Source organism: Hemicordylus capensis, chromosome 3 (assembly GCF_027244095.1).
Source record: "Hemicordylus capensis ecotype Gifberg chromosome 3, rHemCap1.1.pri, whole genome shotgun sequence".
Lineage (NCBI taxonomy): Eukaryota > Metazoa > Chordata > Lepidosauria > Squamata > Cordylidae > Hemicordylus > Hemicordylus capensis.
Genome location: NC_069659.1, coordinates 273,280,404 through 273,295,440, shown reverse-complemented (window position 1 = coordinate 273,295,440; position 15,037 = coordinate 273,280,404). Strand labels below are relative to the sequence as shown.

The window sequence follows — 15,037 nt, the reverse complement described above, 5'->3', positions numbered from 1 at the left end:
TACCACGTATATCAGTATCTCTATTTCTCTTTCAACCGAATCCGCTGAATCAAAATTACCACTGGCCTTTTCTTATTGAATATGCAATTCCCGGGTCTTTTTAAAAAAATACTTTCCCCTACGAACGTGGGAACTGCTCCGTTTGAAATCTCTGGTGGTGTTATATAAAAACGTTAATACACCATTTTTCCCATGGTGGAATGTGTGTGTTTTAACTACAGCGGCCAATGCATTCTCTCGAATGTGCCGAGAACGAAACGGCAGATTGGTAAACAGAGCGCGCCTTCCAGGATTCCCTCAGAGGCAATAGGACAGGAGGGAGGGGAGCAAGATGGCGGCGGTTGGTGGCTTGGCCGGCCTTCTGCCCGCGCAGAACCAACTGGAGTACGCGCTCGAGGATGCAGTGACGCCTCAGGAGAAGGAGAACCTGGTCTATCAGCACCTGCGCAAGGTGGACACCTGGGAGCGGGATTTGAAAGTCCCCGAGTTTGGAGCAGGTGAGCGAGTCCGTGGGCTGGACTTGGCCGGAGCGCTAAAAGAAGAAGCGAGAAGGGGGCGGGCGGACGGACGGACGGCTGTCCGCCTCTTCTCTCTTCCCCTCCCTCCTGGCCGCTTGGTGCACATCCTCGAAGCCATTCAGCGCGGCAGCGGCTTAGTGATGGGATGGCCGGGTAACGCCTCCTCAGCAGGAGAGGCGTCTGGCACTGGCTGCTTTTAACACTCGAGCCCCCTTGGATCAGTCTTTACAATTCCCGTTCCTGTAATTTGAGAGAAAAATCTACGATGTTTAGGCTAGGAGTCTTCAACTTTTTTAGATCCAGGACCTACCTTTAATCTCAAACTGGACAACGGGACCTGCTTTCACTTTGTTTGCCGTATATGCTTGTTTTTCTCCTTTTCCCTTTAGAGTCACTACTAAAGTAAAGTTGTGCCGTCCAGTCAGTGTCGACTCCTGGCGCCCAAAGAGCCGTGTGGTTGTCTTTGGTAGAATGCAGGAAGGGTTTACCATTGCTATCTCCCGCGCAGTATGAGATGATGCCTTTCAGCACCTTCCTATATTGCTGCTGTCCGATACAGGTGATTCCCATAGTCTGGGAAACATAGCAGCGGGGATTACGAACCAGCAATCTCTTGCTCCCTTGGCAAGTTACTTCCCTGTTGCACCATTAGATGGACAGAGTCACTACTAGTGACTTTAAAAGACAGGAGCCCTGCTCCTGGCCTCCTTTATATCTAGTGATTCACTAGATATAAAGGAGGGCAGGGCTCCTGTCTTTTAAATAGTTGTATAGAGAAAGGAATTTCGGTGGGTGTATTTTGTGGAGAGGCACGCATATGCCAAAATCTCTCCTTTTACATGACTTTTAAAGCTAAAGAAACTCAGTCCTCTTTTGAACCTGGGCATACACATATTCTCTCTCTCATCTCTAAAAAGATACTTACACCTAAGTATGTAGTACACCGCTCTGAGCTCCTTGGAGTAAGAGCGGGATATAAAATGTAAATAATAGGGGATAGCAGAATAGAAGAAAAAGAAATAGAAAAAATCACAAAATACAAAGATCTACAAATTGAAATTGAAAGGCTGTGGCAGAAAAAGACCCAAATAATCCCAGTGGTAATTGGCGCCCTGGGTGCAGTTCCAAAAGACCTTGAAGAGCACCTCAACACCATAGGGGTCACAGAAATCACCATCAGCCAATTACAAAAAGCAGCTTTACTGGGAACAGCCTATATTCTGCGACGATATCTATAACAACTGACAATACAATTCTGGCATCCCAGGTCCTTGGGAAGGGCTCGGTGTCTGGATAAAACAAACCAGTCGATAACACCTGTCTGACTGTGTAAACAAGAAATAATAATAAAGAAACCAGAACAGACAGTAATTAGTGGTGGTCCCAACACACCCACTGAAACCAAGCTGATGATTACTAGACATGATAGGCCAAGAAGATTATAGTGGTCCTGTAACTGTTCACATTCCATTTAGAAATGACAGGCTCTTTTCAGTGTTCTAGCGCACATTGTTAAGTTACAGGTGACACATTCCAAATTAAAAAGAAGTTTCTGTTGTAACAACCCACCTTTGCCCCAGCCTTAAGAAAGGGTGTCTGTTTAAGGGGCCCTCAGGAAAAAAGTGGAAATTGTACTCTGTATCAGTGAATAGCGTCCAAGGCTATTGTAGTATTGCCCCGTGAACGGCTTCAGTGTGTGTGTTTGTCTGTCTGCCGTGTGTATGGATGCCTGGCTGCACATCCTCCTTGCCCCTTAAAAGATCCCCCCACCTCCCAGGTGTGCACAAACTAGTTTGTGCACATTCCTAGTGGCAGCTGGGGGAGAGGGAGCCTACCACACTTGGAATTGGGAGCTGGATGGTGACTATTCCTCAGGCTGCATTTTCCTCTTTCCACCTTGTATCGCTGTGTGGAATATGCGCCACTGTCTCAGACTTATTATCTCTCCTGCAAGCTCTAGTAGTCCTCAACACTCACTACCATTACTTTCAGCATTGTAAGGATAAGACACTGGAAGACATTGGCAGTTTTGTTACTGACTGACAAATCCAATAAGCTATGTGTTCACATATCTGTGAAATTGCTTCAGTATTAATTCTAATATTTATTCTAATATTTAATGGATTAGTTGTAAAATCCTTTGCTTTACATACCTGCCCAGCATTACCTTTGTTTATACTTGATCACCGAAATCACTCAAAGTTAAGAAAGCACAAGTTTAATGTTTTTCAAATCATCAAGTAATTGTTTCCAAATTTTGAATTGGCCCTACTATGTGCTATTTGGTAGGCTAAGACTGATGTTGAAATTATATCCCAGTAATGAATTTTCAAGATCCTGGTTCCTCACTGGTACCACTGCCACTCTAAAGGTGCCTAATCATCATCATCATTATCATTATATTATATTATTATTATTATTACATTTTATATTCCGCTCTTCCTCCAAGGAGCCCAGAGCAGTGTACTACATACTTAAGTTTCTCCTCACAACAACCCTGTGAAGTAGGTTAGGCTGAGAGAGAAGTAACTGGCCCAGAGTCACCCAGCTAGTATCATGGCTGAATGTGGATTTGAACTCGGGTCTCCCTGGTCCTAGTCCAGCACTCTAACCACTACACTAAGTAATATTGCAAAAGAGGCATTGTTCCTTTTTGTTGTGAGGATGACCTATCTATCTCTCCTGTCTTGCAAACCACAATCTCCAACTGTGAAAGTTGCAGGGTCAGGAATTAGTTTCATTTCAAAAGTTTGTATGGTCACATTTATATTCAAGAATTGTCCTTATGTGTAATGTTATGAATTTTAATAATGTATTTCATTGTATGTAAATTTTGTCTTAATAAAAGTTTTTTTAAATGGGGGGTAGATAAAATAATATTGCTTTTCTGATCAGCAATAAAGCTGAACAGTTTCATCATTACTGTCAAAAGGATTTAGATTGTTTTTCTGTAAGAGAATGAAAAGTGATTTTTAACTTTTCAGTATAACTTTGCAGTTAAACGAGTGGTTAGCTATAGTTAGAAGTTGGTCTGCCTGAATATGAAATAGATTGGATTTCTAAGATGACATTATATTAGCTTGGGAGTTGCCTGTAATTGACAAATTATTATTATTATTTTATTATTATTTATTCAATTTCTATACCACCCTTCCAATAATGGCTCAGGGCGGTTTACATAGAGAATAAATAAATAAATAAATAAATAAATAAAAAAGAAAGAAAGAAATATGGATCCCTGTCCCCAAAGGGTTCACAATCTAAAAGAAACATAAGATAAGACACCAGCAACAGTCACTGGATGTACTAAAATTGCAAGTATTTTAGCATATTTGCTTTGCGATCTTCATAAAACATTTTCCTTTGAATTTCAGTGTAGCAGAGTCATCAAGCACTGTTCTAAATTAGCTTCATCCCTTGCACTTTTGTTTCTTGAAAATAATTTACTTCTCTGCCGTCTGATTTCAGATCTACTGTGGCTGAATACTGAAGGTCCTCTCTCTCTGTACAAAGACCTTTGTGGAAAAGTAGTGGTGTTGGATTTCTTCACTTATTGCTGCATCAATTGCATTCACCTGCTGCCTGATCTCCATGAGTTAGAACAGAAGTATTCTACAAAAGGTATGAACTGGTCCATTAATTTACTCAAAATAGAGTTTCCTGGAGTTAATTTGTCATTTTAAAAAATGGCAAAATATCTCTGAAATATTATAAATCCATGTATTTGCACATACTTCCAGAAGGAGTTACACATGGCTGTTGATACCTATCTGAATTTAGGGAAACACTGAAGGGTATATATTTAATGTAAATCTAAAAATCAATCTGTTTTAGACTTAGACTGGGAACATGTAATATATAACCCCCTTAGGATTGAGATCATGGCATTTTGAGGATTTTGTGGTAGTAAGATTTTTCAGCTTCCATTTTAAAAAGAAAGGGGGAAAAGGAAGTCTTTATGACTACAGGTGCTAAAAGTGAGAATAATTCTTTAAAAATATGTTGCCTTTTCTAATCATTTTAATTGGTATTATTATTATTGTGGAAACGTGAAGTAATTGTCACTATGGGCAAAAGTCAGCTGCAGAACATGAAAAAGGCTACTATTCAACCGTCCACACTCAGTTTGGTGGTTGTGGGCAGTCTGACTGATCCTGCAATAACACATGGTACCATGAAAGGCTTCATAGCATCAATACCATGAATACAAATAAAAATAAAGCTTTAAAAAGTTCACAAAATAGTCTGGGCATCGGATGAACAGTAGTTATATGTTGTCACTGATAGTATAGTATACCCTATACATTAAGGACCCATGGTTTTCGTTTAGTCACAGTCCACACAGCACTGGCAGCTGTGATTAATGCATTAGCTGGAAGCAAAGTTATTTTCCTTGAGTAGTTGAATGTTTTTCTCAGCTTCAGGGTTTCCCCCCAGCAGTTACAAGAATCTTAGCCTATGTGACTTGCCTTTCTTCTTACTGCTGTAGGATCTATTCCTGTCCATGCCAGAAATGTAGTTGGAGAAGATGGTCTGTTGCTCAAGCTAGCTTCAGGCTAAAGAGGTTGGTGGGAATTTCTCCATAATTAACTCCACTCAGTCCTTAGCTAGCTTCCCCATTTCATGAATACTTTGAATTGATACATTTGGGAGCTGGAAATGCTGGCAGAGTTATCACCTCCTCCAGATTTTCACTTTCACCTTCTCCTCTTGAATTTCTATGATCCCAGCATTAATTTAGAAGAATAAATATGTAGAGACCTGGGCAATTTTCTTTCTTGAATTTGCATATGAATTAGATGCTAAACGTTTCATATAGATTTAGGGATTCGGTATGAGCTACACTTTGGCCACCCATACCCATTTATGTGTTTGTATAATGTGGTGTGTAATTTGGTGAGGCACAGGGTCTTTTGGTTTTCCACTAATAGCCATGCTAAATATATTTTGGTATTAATTAGCTAATACATTGTAAGTAGTAGAGTTGTTCTGAAGGCCTAGACCATCTTGGTTAATCAGAAACTATAGGACTATTAAAATGTTATGCCAAACCGTGGTTTTCTGTGTAAGAATGACGGTTAACTCACTCATTTTTCCTCCCACCCCCCACCCTGCACATGACAATTAGTAACTTCAGATCCTTGTTTGCAGTTTGCAAGTAGACAAGTTATAGTTTGCCACAAACACAAAAATTATTAATCACCATGTACACTGGAATAAAGAAGGAGTGTGTGTGCCCAAGGCTCCTCAGAGCTCATTCTCATGATGCCAGATCATCATTATATCTTATATATGAACACATCCTATGAGTGCAAATCACTGCTTGAGTGAAATTAATCCTTTTTTTAAAAGTAAGATAGATATCTTGTTTTTAGTAGTCCAGTATAAACCTTTGCTATTGTGACATACAGATTTTATACTCTTGAGATGCAGCAATCCCATTAATTGTTTCATATTAAAACTACATCATTATGTGGTGCAGATAACAGAAGATGCTTAAACACAAGGAGCTGTCCCATGACATTATCAAGGCCGTCACATTTTATTTCATTAACACATGCACATCTGCAGCTTCATAGATGTATCTTGGAAAAAAGGTCACTTTTCACAGGAATTAATAGCACCTAGCAAGTTTATCTGATTTGCTCTTGCTCTTATCATTACTAGTGCTATTTTTGCATTCAGAATGGCATTCACAAGGTTATTTTAAACTCGAATGTACATTCATTTCGCATCAGCAGTCCAGAAATGGCCTGTTCAATTGCTGTATGAGGAAATACTCTTTGATAGACATACTTTGAGAGGGGGCCAGTTGGCTGCTATTGTATAATCCTTTCAGCACAAATCTGAATCTGACCCCATTCTCAAATATTAGAATTTTACCTGGAGGTTTTTTACTTTATTCATTTTCGTCACCTATTTGAAATTCTTAACTTAACTATGGTCCTAAGTACATTTATGTATAATAAATCTTGTTTTAAGTTCCAAGAAAATATATATATATAGTAATTTGTATTACTTTATATATTATATATTATAGAGATCAAACACATTACCTCCTTTTCTCAGAGCTGGTGTGGGTCAAGGGGTTCTGACTCCCCCATGAGTAATGCTGCCGCCCTGCTCACTGGCCCACGCTCCCAGATGAGCACTATTGCAGCAAGCAGCATGGCTAAGAGTGTGGTGCATTGGAGGATTTCTCTGTGAGCCAGACTCTAGGCCTGCATTCCAAGCAGACACACAATCGGGGAATGACGTAAGAGTGCATGATCTTACCCCAGCATAATCCTAGGGGGAAACCCGTCAGGCCAATACTGGGATCAGCCTCAATCCCAGTGCTCTACACGAGCAGCCCTACCCAGGTAGGACTGCATAAGCCTGGGTAGGGCTGCTTGTGTGAACAGCCTTGTAGGTTTATAGCTTTTTTGTGTGCTTTCTCTGGGACTATTGCAGTGTGTGGAAGGGGAAATTATATCTGTAAAGTGATGCACATTGGGACGAAAAACCCCAATTTCAAGTATATGCTGATAGGATCCGAGCTGTCGGTGACGGACCAGGAGAGGGATCTTGGGGTCGTGGTGGACAGCTCGTTGAAAGTGTCGACTCAATGTGTGGCAGCTGTGAAAAAGGCAAATTCCATGCTAGGGATCATTAGAAAGGGGATTGAAAATAAAATGTCTAACATTATAATGCCCTTATACAAAACTATGGTGCGACCACACTTGGAGTACTGCGTACAATTCTGGTCACCACATCTTAAAAAGGACATTGTTCAACTGGAGAAGGTACAGAAGAGGGCAACCAAGATGATCAGGGGCCTAGAGCACCTTTGTTATGAGGCAAGACTACAACACCTGGGGCTTTTTAGTTTAGAAAAAAGACAACTGCGGGGAGACATGATAGAGGTCTGTAAAATCATTCATGGAGTGGAGAAAGTGGATAGAGATAAATTCTTCTCCCTCTCACACAACACTAGAACCAGGGGTCACTCCATGAAATTGATTGCCAGGAGGTCTAGGACCAACAAATGGAAGTACTTTTTCACACAATGCGTGATCCACTTGTGGAACTCTCTGCCACAGGATGTGGTGACAGCCAACAACCTGGATGGCTTTAAGAGGGGTTTGGATGACTTCATGGAGGAGAGGTCTATCAATGGCTACTAGTTGGAGGGCTGTGGGCCACCTCCAGCATCAAGGGCAGGGTGCCTCTGAGTACCAGTTGCAGGGGAGTAATGGCAGGAGAGAGGGCACGCCCTCAACTCCTGTCTGTGGCTTCCAGCGGCATCTGGTGGGCCACTGTGCGAAATAGGATGCTGGACTAGATGGGCCTTGGGCCTGATCCAGCAGGGCTGTTCTTATGTTCTTATCTGAAATTCATGGTAAACACACATTTAGAAACTGCATTTGGCCACACTTTCTGGCACACATGTTCCAGGTGTTTTCAGACAAGAATGTCTTCGCATGCTACAAGGATGCATGGAGTATGCAACTGGGAGCTTGTCTTTCATGTAGTGCTTGGTGTTCTAAATATAGTTCTGTATCTGATTTGTAGAGGTTTTGTAGTCTTAAGGGCATATTATTACCATTTCAGTTTTCGTGTATTTTATGTCCTTTATTCTTTTACTTATATCCCAATCCTATATAGGTATTCTCAGAAATAAGTTTCCTCATTTCAGTGTGCATAGAACTGCAGCTTTTCTCTGTTTCATAAAAAGGATCCAAAGTATCTCAGGATATTTCATACATTGAATGTGTGCAGAGTGGGAGGATTTGTGTGGTGGAAAAGCCCTCTCTTCCTCCTAACCTTTTTACCACTCCCACCAAGTGGACTTTTGGTATGGCTGGGTCTACTACAACTGCCCTTCATATTTATCAAGAATTTCAAAAAAACAAAAACAAACCTCAGTAGTGTGGAAAGAATTATAGGCATTAAGACTTATAGGAGACAAATCAATAAGGTTCTAATTTTTTATAACAAGAAAGTTTACTTTTAGGAAAAAATTGTTCAATTAAAACATTTCTTTTACAGAAAAAACAAACAAACTCAAAACAGTTACTTACAGAGCAGGTCAGGGAAATTAAAAGCTGGAGAAACATAATCACTATCTGGCTCTATACTGGTCCCTACTCAGAGTCCTCTTGTACTTTCTTTCTTCTTGGCTTTGGGCTTGCTGGGCAGACTCTTTGTCCTGATTACAGCACAGGTCTGGGGCTCAGTCCAACCTGGCTCTTCCTTTTCTTCCAGTGGTTTCAACTAGAAGGCTTCTCCTTGCTGGCTGCTCACTCTCTGCATGGATTCATTCTAGCAGACTTCCAGAGACTCTCTTCCTTCTTTTGCAACCTCCAGCTCTGACTTGCTCCAGCAGACTCTTTTAACTTCTCCTTCCAGGACTCTGACTTCCCTCTCTAAACACTCCCAATATATACAGTTTTTCTGGCCCATGAGTTTCTCAGCCCAGCCAATCAGAACAAATGAAAACTTCCCTCCATTTAAAAAAATATACCCCCCCCAGAAAAAACCCTCTCAAAATGCTAAACCAAATGTGAAAGAAGAATGAACTTTTGACCCTGCCATCCTTCTCCATGCACAGGGATTTGCAAGCACAGAAATCCTATTTACAATACTGCAGAGTTTTTATGACTATAATATAACACAATTCATTTATCAGGGCTTATTTGCAAGAAGAGGTTTGGGAATATCAATACATGATACAATACAGGGGCTTATTTACAGAAATCCAAGTGGTCTAGGCCTCGTTCCTTCACAGGGAGAAACAATTTTTACTGATTTCTCCCTCCAAAAGTGCTATTTGGCTGCCAGGAATACATCCCTGGGAGTCGCAGACAAATAGCAGTTTTAGAGAGGAGATCAGCAAAAGTCACTCCCCTCTATCATGCATGTTGGGCTTCTCGGCAATGCTTTGTCTGAGCTTCAAAACAGTCCTTTGTGAGGATGCAGCTCCTGTTCTATCCTTCTAGCGCTGTGGAACATGTGAGCCGATATCTATATGTTAGGCCTGTGGTACACAAATTGCTTGGAGATAGCAGCTATTTGAGAGAGACAACAGAGTTTGAGCAAATATTATTTATTTATTTATTTATTTATTTTATTTTTTATTTTTATTTTTGCATTTTTATACCGCCTTTCGTTAAAATATAGCCCCAAGGCGGTTATTAGAAATTAGCTAGCCTTTTTTGGAAGGGTGGTATATAAATCAAATAAATAAATAAATAAATTAGAAACACAAAGAAAATTGCTGCTAAGTCCTATCTATAAAATACAGAAAAGAACACACACCAATTAAAGTGGGAAACATTTTTAGGTAGCCCTATATCAGACAGAATATGAAGCTGAATGTGAAGGTTCCTATGCTTGTGTTAAGTTTCAATTCAAAGAAAGTCTTTATTATATGCTGGTGTCTGATTCTGCATAGGCTGGGCCATATGTATTCGACCTGTCAAGATGTATGAGATGGGAATTAAGAAGCCAATTTGATATATGTGTTATGAACCTGCTCAAGAACAAATGTTTTCTGTATACAGATACTTAACTGTGTTGAGGATTCCTAGCTATCATTTGCCTCCCAACCTCTTGACTATGCTAATTTTTGTAATATCAGATCAGAAGTCTTAGCAGACGATTGGGAACTAACTATTTATCTTCTCACATCCACTAAGTTTGTAATTTGGAAAAATCCTAGTCCCTTGACCTGGAAGATTAAGTAAATTATAGAATATCTGGTGAAATTGACTAATTATGTTGTGCTGAAAGAGAGTTGACAACCAGGGAATAAGGGCGATTTACATACTGCATAGCCACCCACCAATACAAGTGGGTGATGTGCGTGTTGCCTCTGTCTGTCCTGAAATCATGTTGGTGTATCTGGCAGGTACTCCATCCAAATGGTGTGCTTCAACAGAACAGCTCTACTTGATTCACAGTATTCCCAATGCTTCCTGTGCCCTTAACAGGCACACCAGTGCAGTTTCAGGATGGACAGAGGCAGTGTCATCATCACCACTTCCATCGGCAAGTGGCTGTACAATATATAAACCTTTATTTATAAACCGAGTATCTTTATCTTGTAGTAGAATAACAAAACTCAGAATAAGGCACAACTGTTTGTTCTCTTAGGAACAATTTAAAATAAATTTAAATTGACTATAATGAATTCATATTCATTATTATGTTTATAATAATTCATTATTTATGTTTATAATAAACATAAAATGAATTTATTCATAGTAAATAATTTATATTTAGCTATTTTAGACATTTAGCCAACTGTTTGCTCCTGCAAATTCATAGACATATTCCTGAGAATGAAAAGGACTTTTGTGGGAAGGGCAGAGGAGTGAAAATCGCTTTCCCACCCCCTTCCTTTGTGCTTTCTAGGAGTGTGCCGACCTGGTCCACAGCAAACCAGGCCGGTTTGATCATGGACTGGACTGGCCCTGGCAAGAGGGGTCCAGTTCATGATCAAACCGGTCCAAATCCATATCATCCACAGATCGGTCTACCAGTTTCAGCACCTGTAAAGGGGAATCTAGTGAGGATTCCCCTTTGATTCCAAAGGTAATATAAAGCAGCAGGAGAGCAATGAAAGAGAGGCGCCTTTAAAACTGAAAGATTAAATTAAAATTAAAACTGAAAGTGAAGGCACTTCTCAGCAGGTCTGCCTGGCATTCCCCCACCTTCTCAGTGGCAGCAGCATGCAAATGGCCATTTGTGTGCCACCATTGAGAGGGTGGAGGGAGCACTATGCAGGCCTGCCGGTAAGTGCCTTCTCTTTCAGTTTTAAAGTCACGTTTCACTCGCCACTTCCTCGCCACCTTTTATCATCTTTGGAAGCAGAGGGGAATCCTCATTGGATTCCCTTTTAAATGTGTTTGAATCGGCAAATTGGTTCGAGCCTGTTTGGTCAGATGGACCAAACCAGCTGGTTGGTTCGACCAAACCAGTTTGCAGAGCACAGTCTGGTCCAACTTTGGACCAAACTATGCAAACTGGTTCCGTGCACAACTCTAGTGTTTGCCCATTTACTTGTAAGGATGGAGCTTTTGCTCCACCATTGTAAGGCTGCATATCATTTCAGTCACAACTGGTTTTTATAAAACAAAATATTCATGGACTCCAAGTATTTAAACCCCTTATAAAATAAAAAGTTATTTAAAGATTAATTAACAGTAGAGAAAGTGGGGCTTGATGAATCTTCCCCCAGCTGGGAAGCAATCCAAGCTTCAGATCCTGTGTAAACATTGTGACTAGAATCATGCAAGATGATGCAGTTCATTCATCGCAACAGACCCTGGCTAGTTTTAAGCCAGAATTGAAAGCAGAATCCTTGTCTCTCGAGCACAAATGGGAGAGGGGAGTAACTGTTTCTGAGACTGGGAAATTTGTTAAACTAGGATTAAATCCTGGTTCCGCATGACCTGTGAACAAGGCCTATATTCCATAATCTCATGCTGTAATTTCTGTTTAGGAAAACAGAGTTCATGGACCACCAAATTAAGACTACTTAATTTTATTGATCCCTTTAAAATATATTATACCACTCGTCTATGAAAATACCCAAAGCATTTTAATCACAGTATGGTTTTGCGAGAAATTAGAAAACTGTAAGAATATATTTTAATATAGTTGCACACCTGACCTAGCATTGTGACTTGGAAGATGTAAAGATAATAGCCTCATTCAGATATTACGCAGAGCCAGGACTTTGGCACATGTGCTCCTCCCTTCCACTTTGTGTCTGAGGTTTAGAACAAGCCAAGATCTTCTGGACAGAGTTTCCAAATAAATCAGGAGCTGAAGCTGGAATACAATATCAACTTCAGGTCCTTGTTTATTTGGTCTAGAATAAATCTGGATAGCCTGGTTTGGACATTATGACAGATCCTGGTTTGTTCTAAGCCAACATCATATGTAGAATCCTTTCAACCTTTGCATGGAGAGGGGAAGAGTGCTTGCCTGAGGCTACAGTGTGCATGCATGAAATCAGAAACGATCTGAACTGAATTACTGTTTTTATCATATTTTCTTCAAAATGACTTGCCTTCTAAGTCTATCATTTTTCTTATAAGAAAATTGACTCTATGATAGGTTATAATTTTAAAGTCAACATGTTATCATTTAACAGTGTTGAAGGCAAAACGTAAACCATGGCTAAGAAAGTAATCAAATGAACACTCAGGGAGGTAAGCGTGGAGTTTGGTTCCAGTTCCCATACAGATGGAAGAGCTCCAGAAAGTTTCATGTATTACCAGTTAATTATACGCAATATTTATTCAATTACTAAACATTTTAGTGCAGAATGTTAATTTGGCCTTATTTCAATGCTATGTTGGGCTGGCAAAGTTTCAGTGTGATATTAATATTCATGCATTTGTTTAGAAATAATTAAACTTTAGTTTAGTTCACATTAAATGATGTGAACTAAATTTTATAACTGTAAGCTTGGCTTCCTGGAAAAGTCATTACTTCATTATAAATATTTTCAGGGCAGCTTTCACTATTGAAACTTCCTCCTGCCACTGAGGGCCATAGGGGCCAGGTAGTCAGTGAGATTAGTGTGACCTTATTACCTATCAGCTGTTTTTGTTATCAGGCCCAAGATCCCAGTAGCCCCATCCCATACCTTGACACACACACAATTGGATCTAGGAGCCAGACCAAAAATTTAGTAATCCGATAGTGGACACTTGACAAAATTATGGGAGTTTGTAGAGGAAGAGCGTAAATTGGTTTCTCTTTATTCTCTTTTCAAATAACATACAGACTGCCTGGATAAATAATTTTTTATTGGGGGGAATATATGTATGTACGTATGTATGTATGTATGTTTTTATTGATATATAAAATAGGATTTAATCTAACTATCCTAGACTAGGTGCAGTTAAATTTCTAGATGCCACATCTCCTTGGCACCTGGGATTTGTCAAACCCTACCTTATGCATTAAGTTGGGCTCTACCCTGACTCTGGCTTCATCGATAGACAGACTGTAGCATACTTCCAGCTTTAAGCCCGTGGTGTTGCAACTTCGTTCAGCCAAATCTTGTACATGACAGACAGAATCACAGACATTCTTTCTCCAGAGGACCCACGTGCTCTATCCTACTAGTTTACCTCTTCAGTGAGCAACACTACAGTTCAGTTGTGGAAAAGTTAACTTCACTGGGCCTTTTAGCTGTCCTGCCACCACACAAAACACTGCATGCTCCAGAATTCTCTGGACAATTCAGGGATATTGAAAAGTGTTTTCAGCTGAGGCAGAGTAAAGGTAAAGTGTGCCGTCAAGTCAATTTTGATTCCTGGTGCCCACAGAGCCCTGTGGTTTTCTTTGGTATAATACAGGAGGGGTTCACCATTGCCTCTCCCGTGCAGTATGAGATGATGCCTTTCAGCATCTTCCTATATCGCTGCTGCCCGATATAGTACCAGTGGGGATTCGAATTGGCATCCTTCTGCTTGTTAGTCAAGCATTTCCCCACTGCACCACTTAAGGTGACTACACTGCCATTAACTTGGTTATGCCTTGTGGTCCACATATCAGTCTGAGAAACAACTAGACTTTGTAAATCACCTTGAGAACTTTTTTTCCCTTGAAAAGAGACATAAATATTCATAGTACCCTGTTTCCCCGAAAGTAAGACCTAGCAGTAATTTCTGATGTACCACTAATTGCCCTAGTGCATTTTGGGGGGCTAAAATTAATATAAGACACTGTCTTATTTTCGAGGAAACACAGTAGTAGAGCCTTGATCCTACAAGACTGTTAAGAGGGCATCTTTGCCCAAGGGCCTATAAACATATGGAACGTATGAAGCTAGTCTTAGTTGCACTTTATTCAATTTTTAAAAAATTGTTTGTAAATACTTTTCAATGTTATGTTTTTAATGTGTGCTTTCAGATGGTCTTCTTGTTGTGGGCGTCCACTCGGCAAAGTTTCCTAATGAAAAGGTTCTGGATAACATCAAAAGTGCTGTTCTTAGATACAATATCACCCATCCTGTAGTAAACGATGCCGATGCAACCCTCTGGCATGAGCTAGAAGTGTCCTGCTGGCCAACACTGGTTATTGTTGGACCTCGCGGAAATGTGCTGTTCACTCTGATTGGTGAAGGACACAAGGAAAAGTTGTTTCTGTTTACATCAATAGCACTAAAGTATTACAGGGAGAAAGGACAAATCAACAGTAGTACAATTAGAACACAGCTCTATAGAAACGCTTTGCCACCTTCTCCTTTGCTGTTTCCTGGCAAAGTCACAGTGGACAGTACCATGGACAGAATAGCAATAGCAGACACTGGACATCACAGGATTTTGGTTGTCACAAAAAATGGTCAAGTGCTGCACACTATTGGAGGTAAGAATAGCCAAAACGTTTTAAAGGCTTAGTGTGTACATCTTTCATGGTAGAGCTTAAATCTCATATCAGCACCCATGCAGCACTAGCCCCCATGCTGGTCTCCATACTTTCTGAAGTGTGGGCACTATTGCACAAGAGCACAA

At 40.3% G+C, this 15,037-nt stretch overlaps 1 protein-coding gene across 4 annotated transcripts in view; it reads left to right on the top strand.

The window, feature by feature from the left end:
* Positions 1 to 129: 129 nt before the first annotated feature.
* NHLRC2 (NHL repeat containing 2) overlaps positions 130 to 15,037 on the top strand; it is a 71,796-nt gene continuing 56,888 nt past the window's right edge. For 2 of the 4 annotated variants that reach the window (XM_053312065.1, XM_053312063.1), the window contains exons 1-3: positions 130 to 497; positions 3,987 to 4,139; positions 14,436 to 14,891. In XM_053312065.1, the coding sequence (XP_053168040.1) occupies positions 332 to 497; positions 3,987 to 4,139; positions 14,436 to 14,891 (775 nt within the window). In that variant the 5' untranslated portion in view covers positions 130 to 331. The remainder of the gene's footprint in view (positions 498 to 3,986; positions 4,140 to 14,435; positions 14,892 to 15,037) is intronic. The other 2 variants (XM_053312064.1, XM_053312066.1) reach the window with 2 other exon arrangements.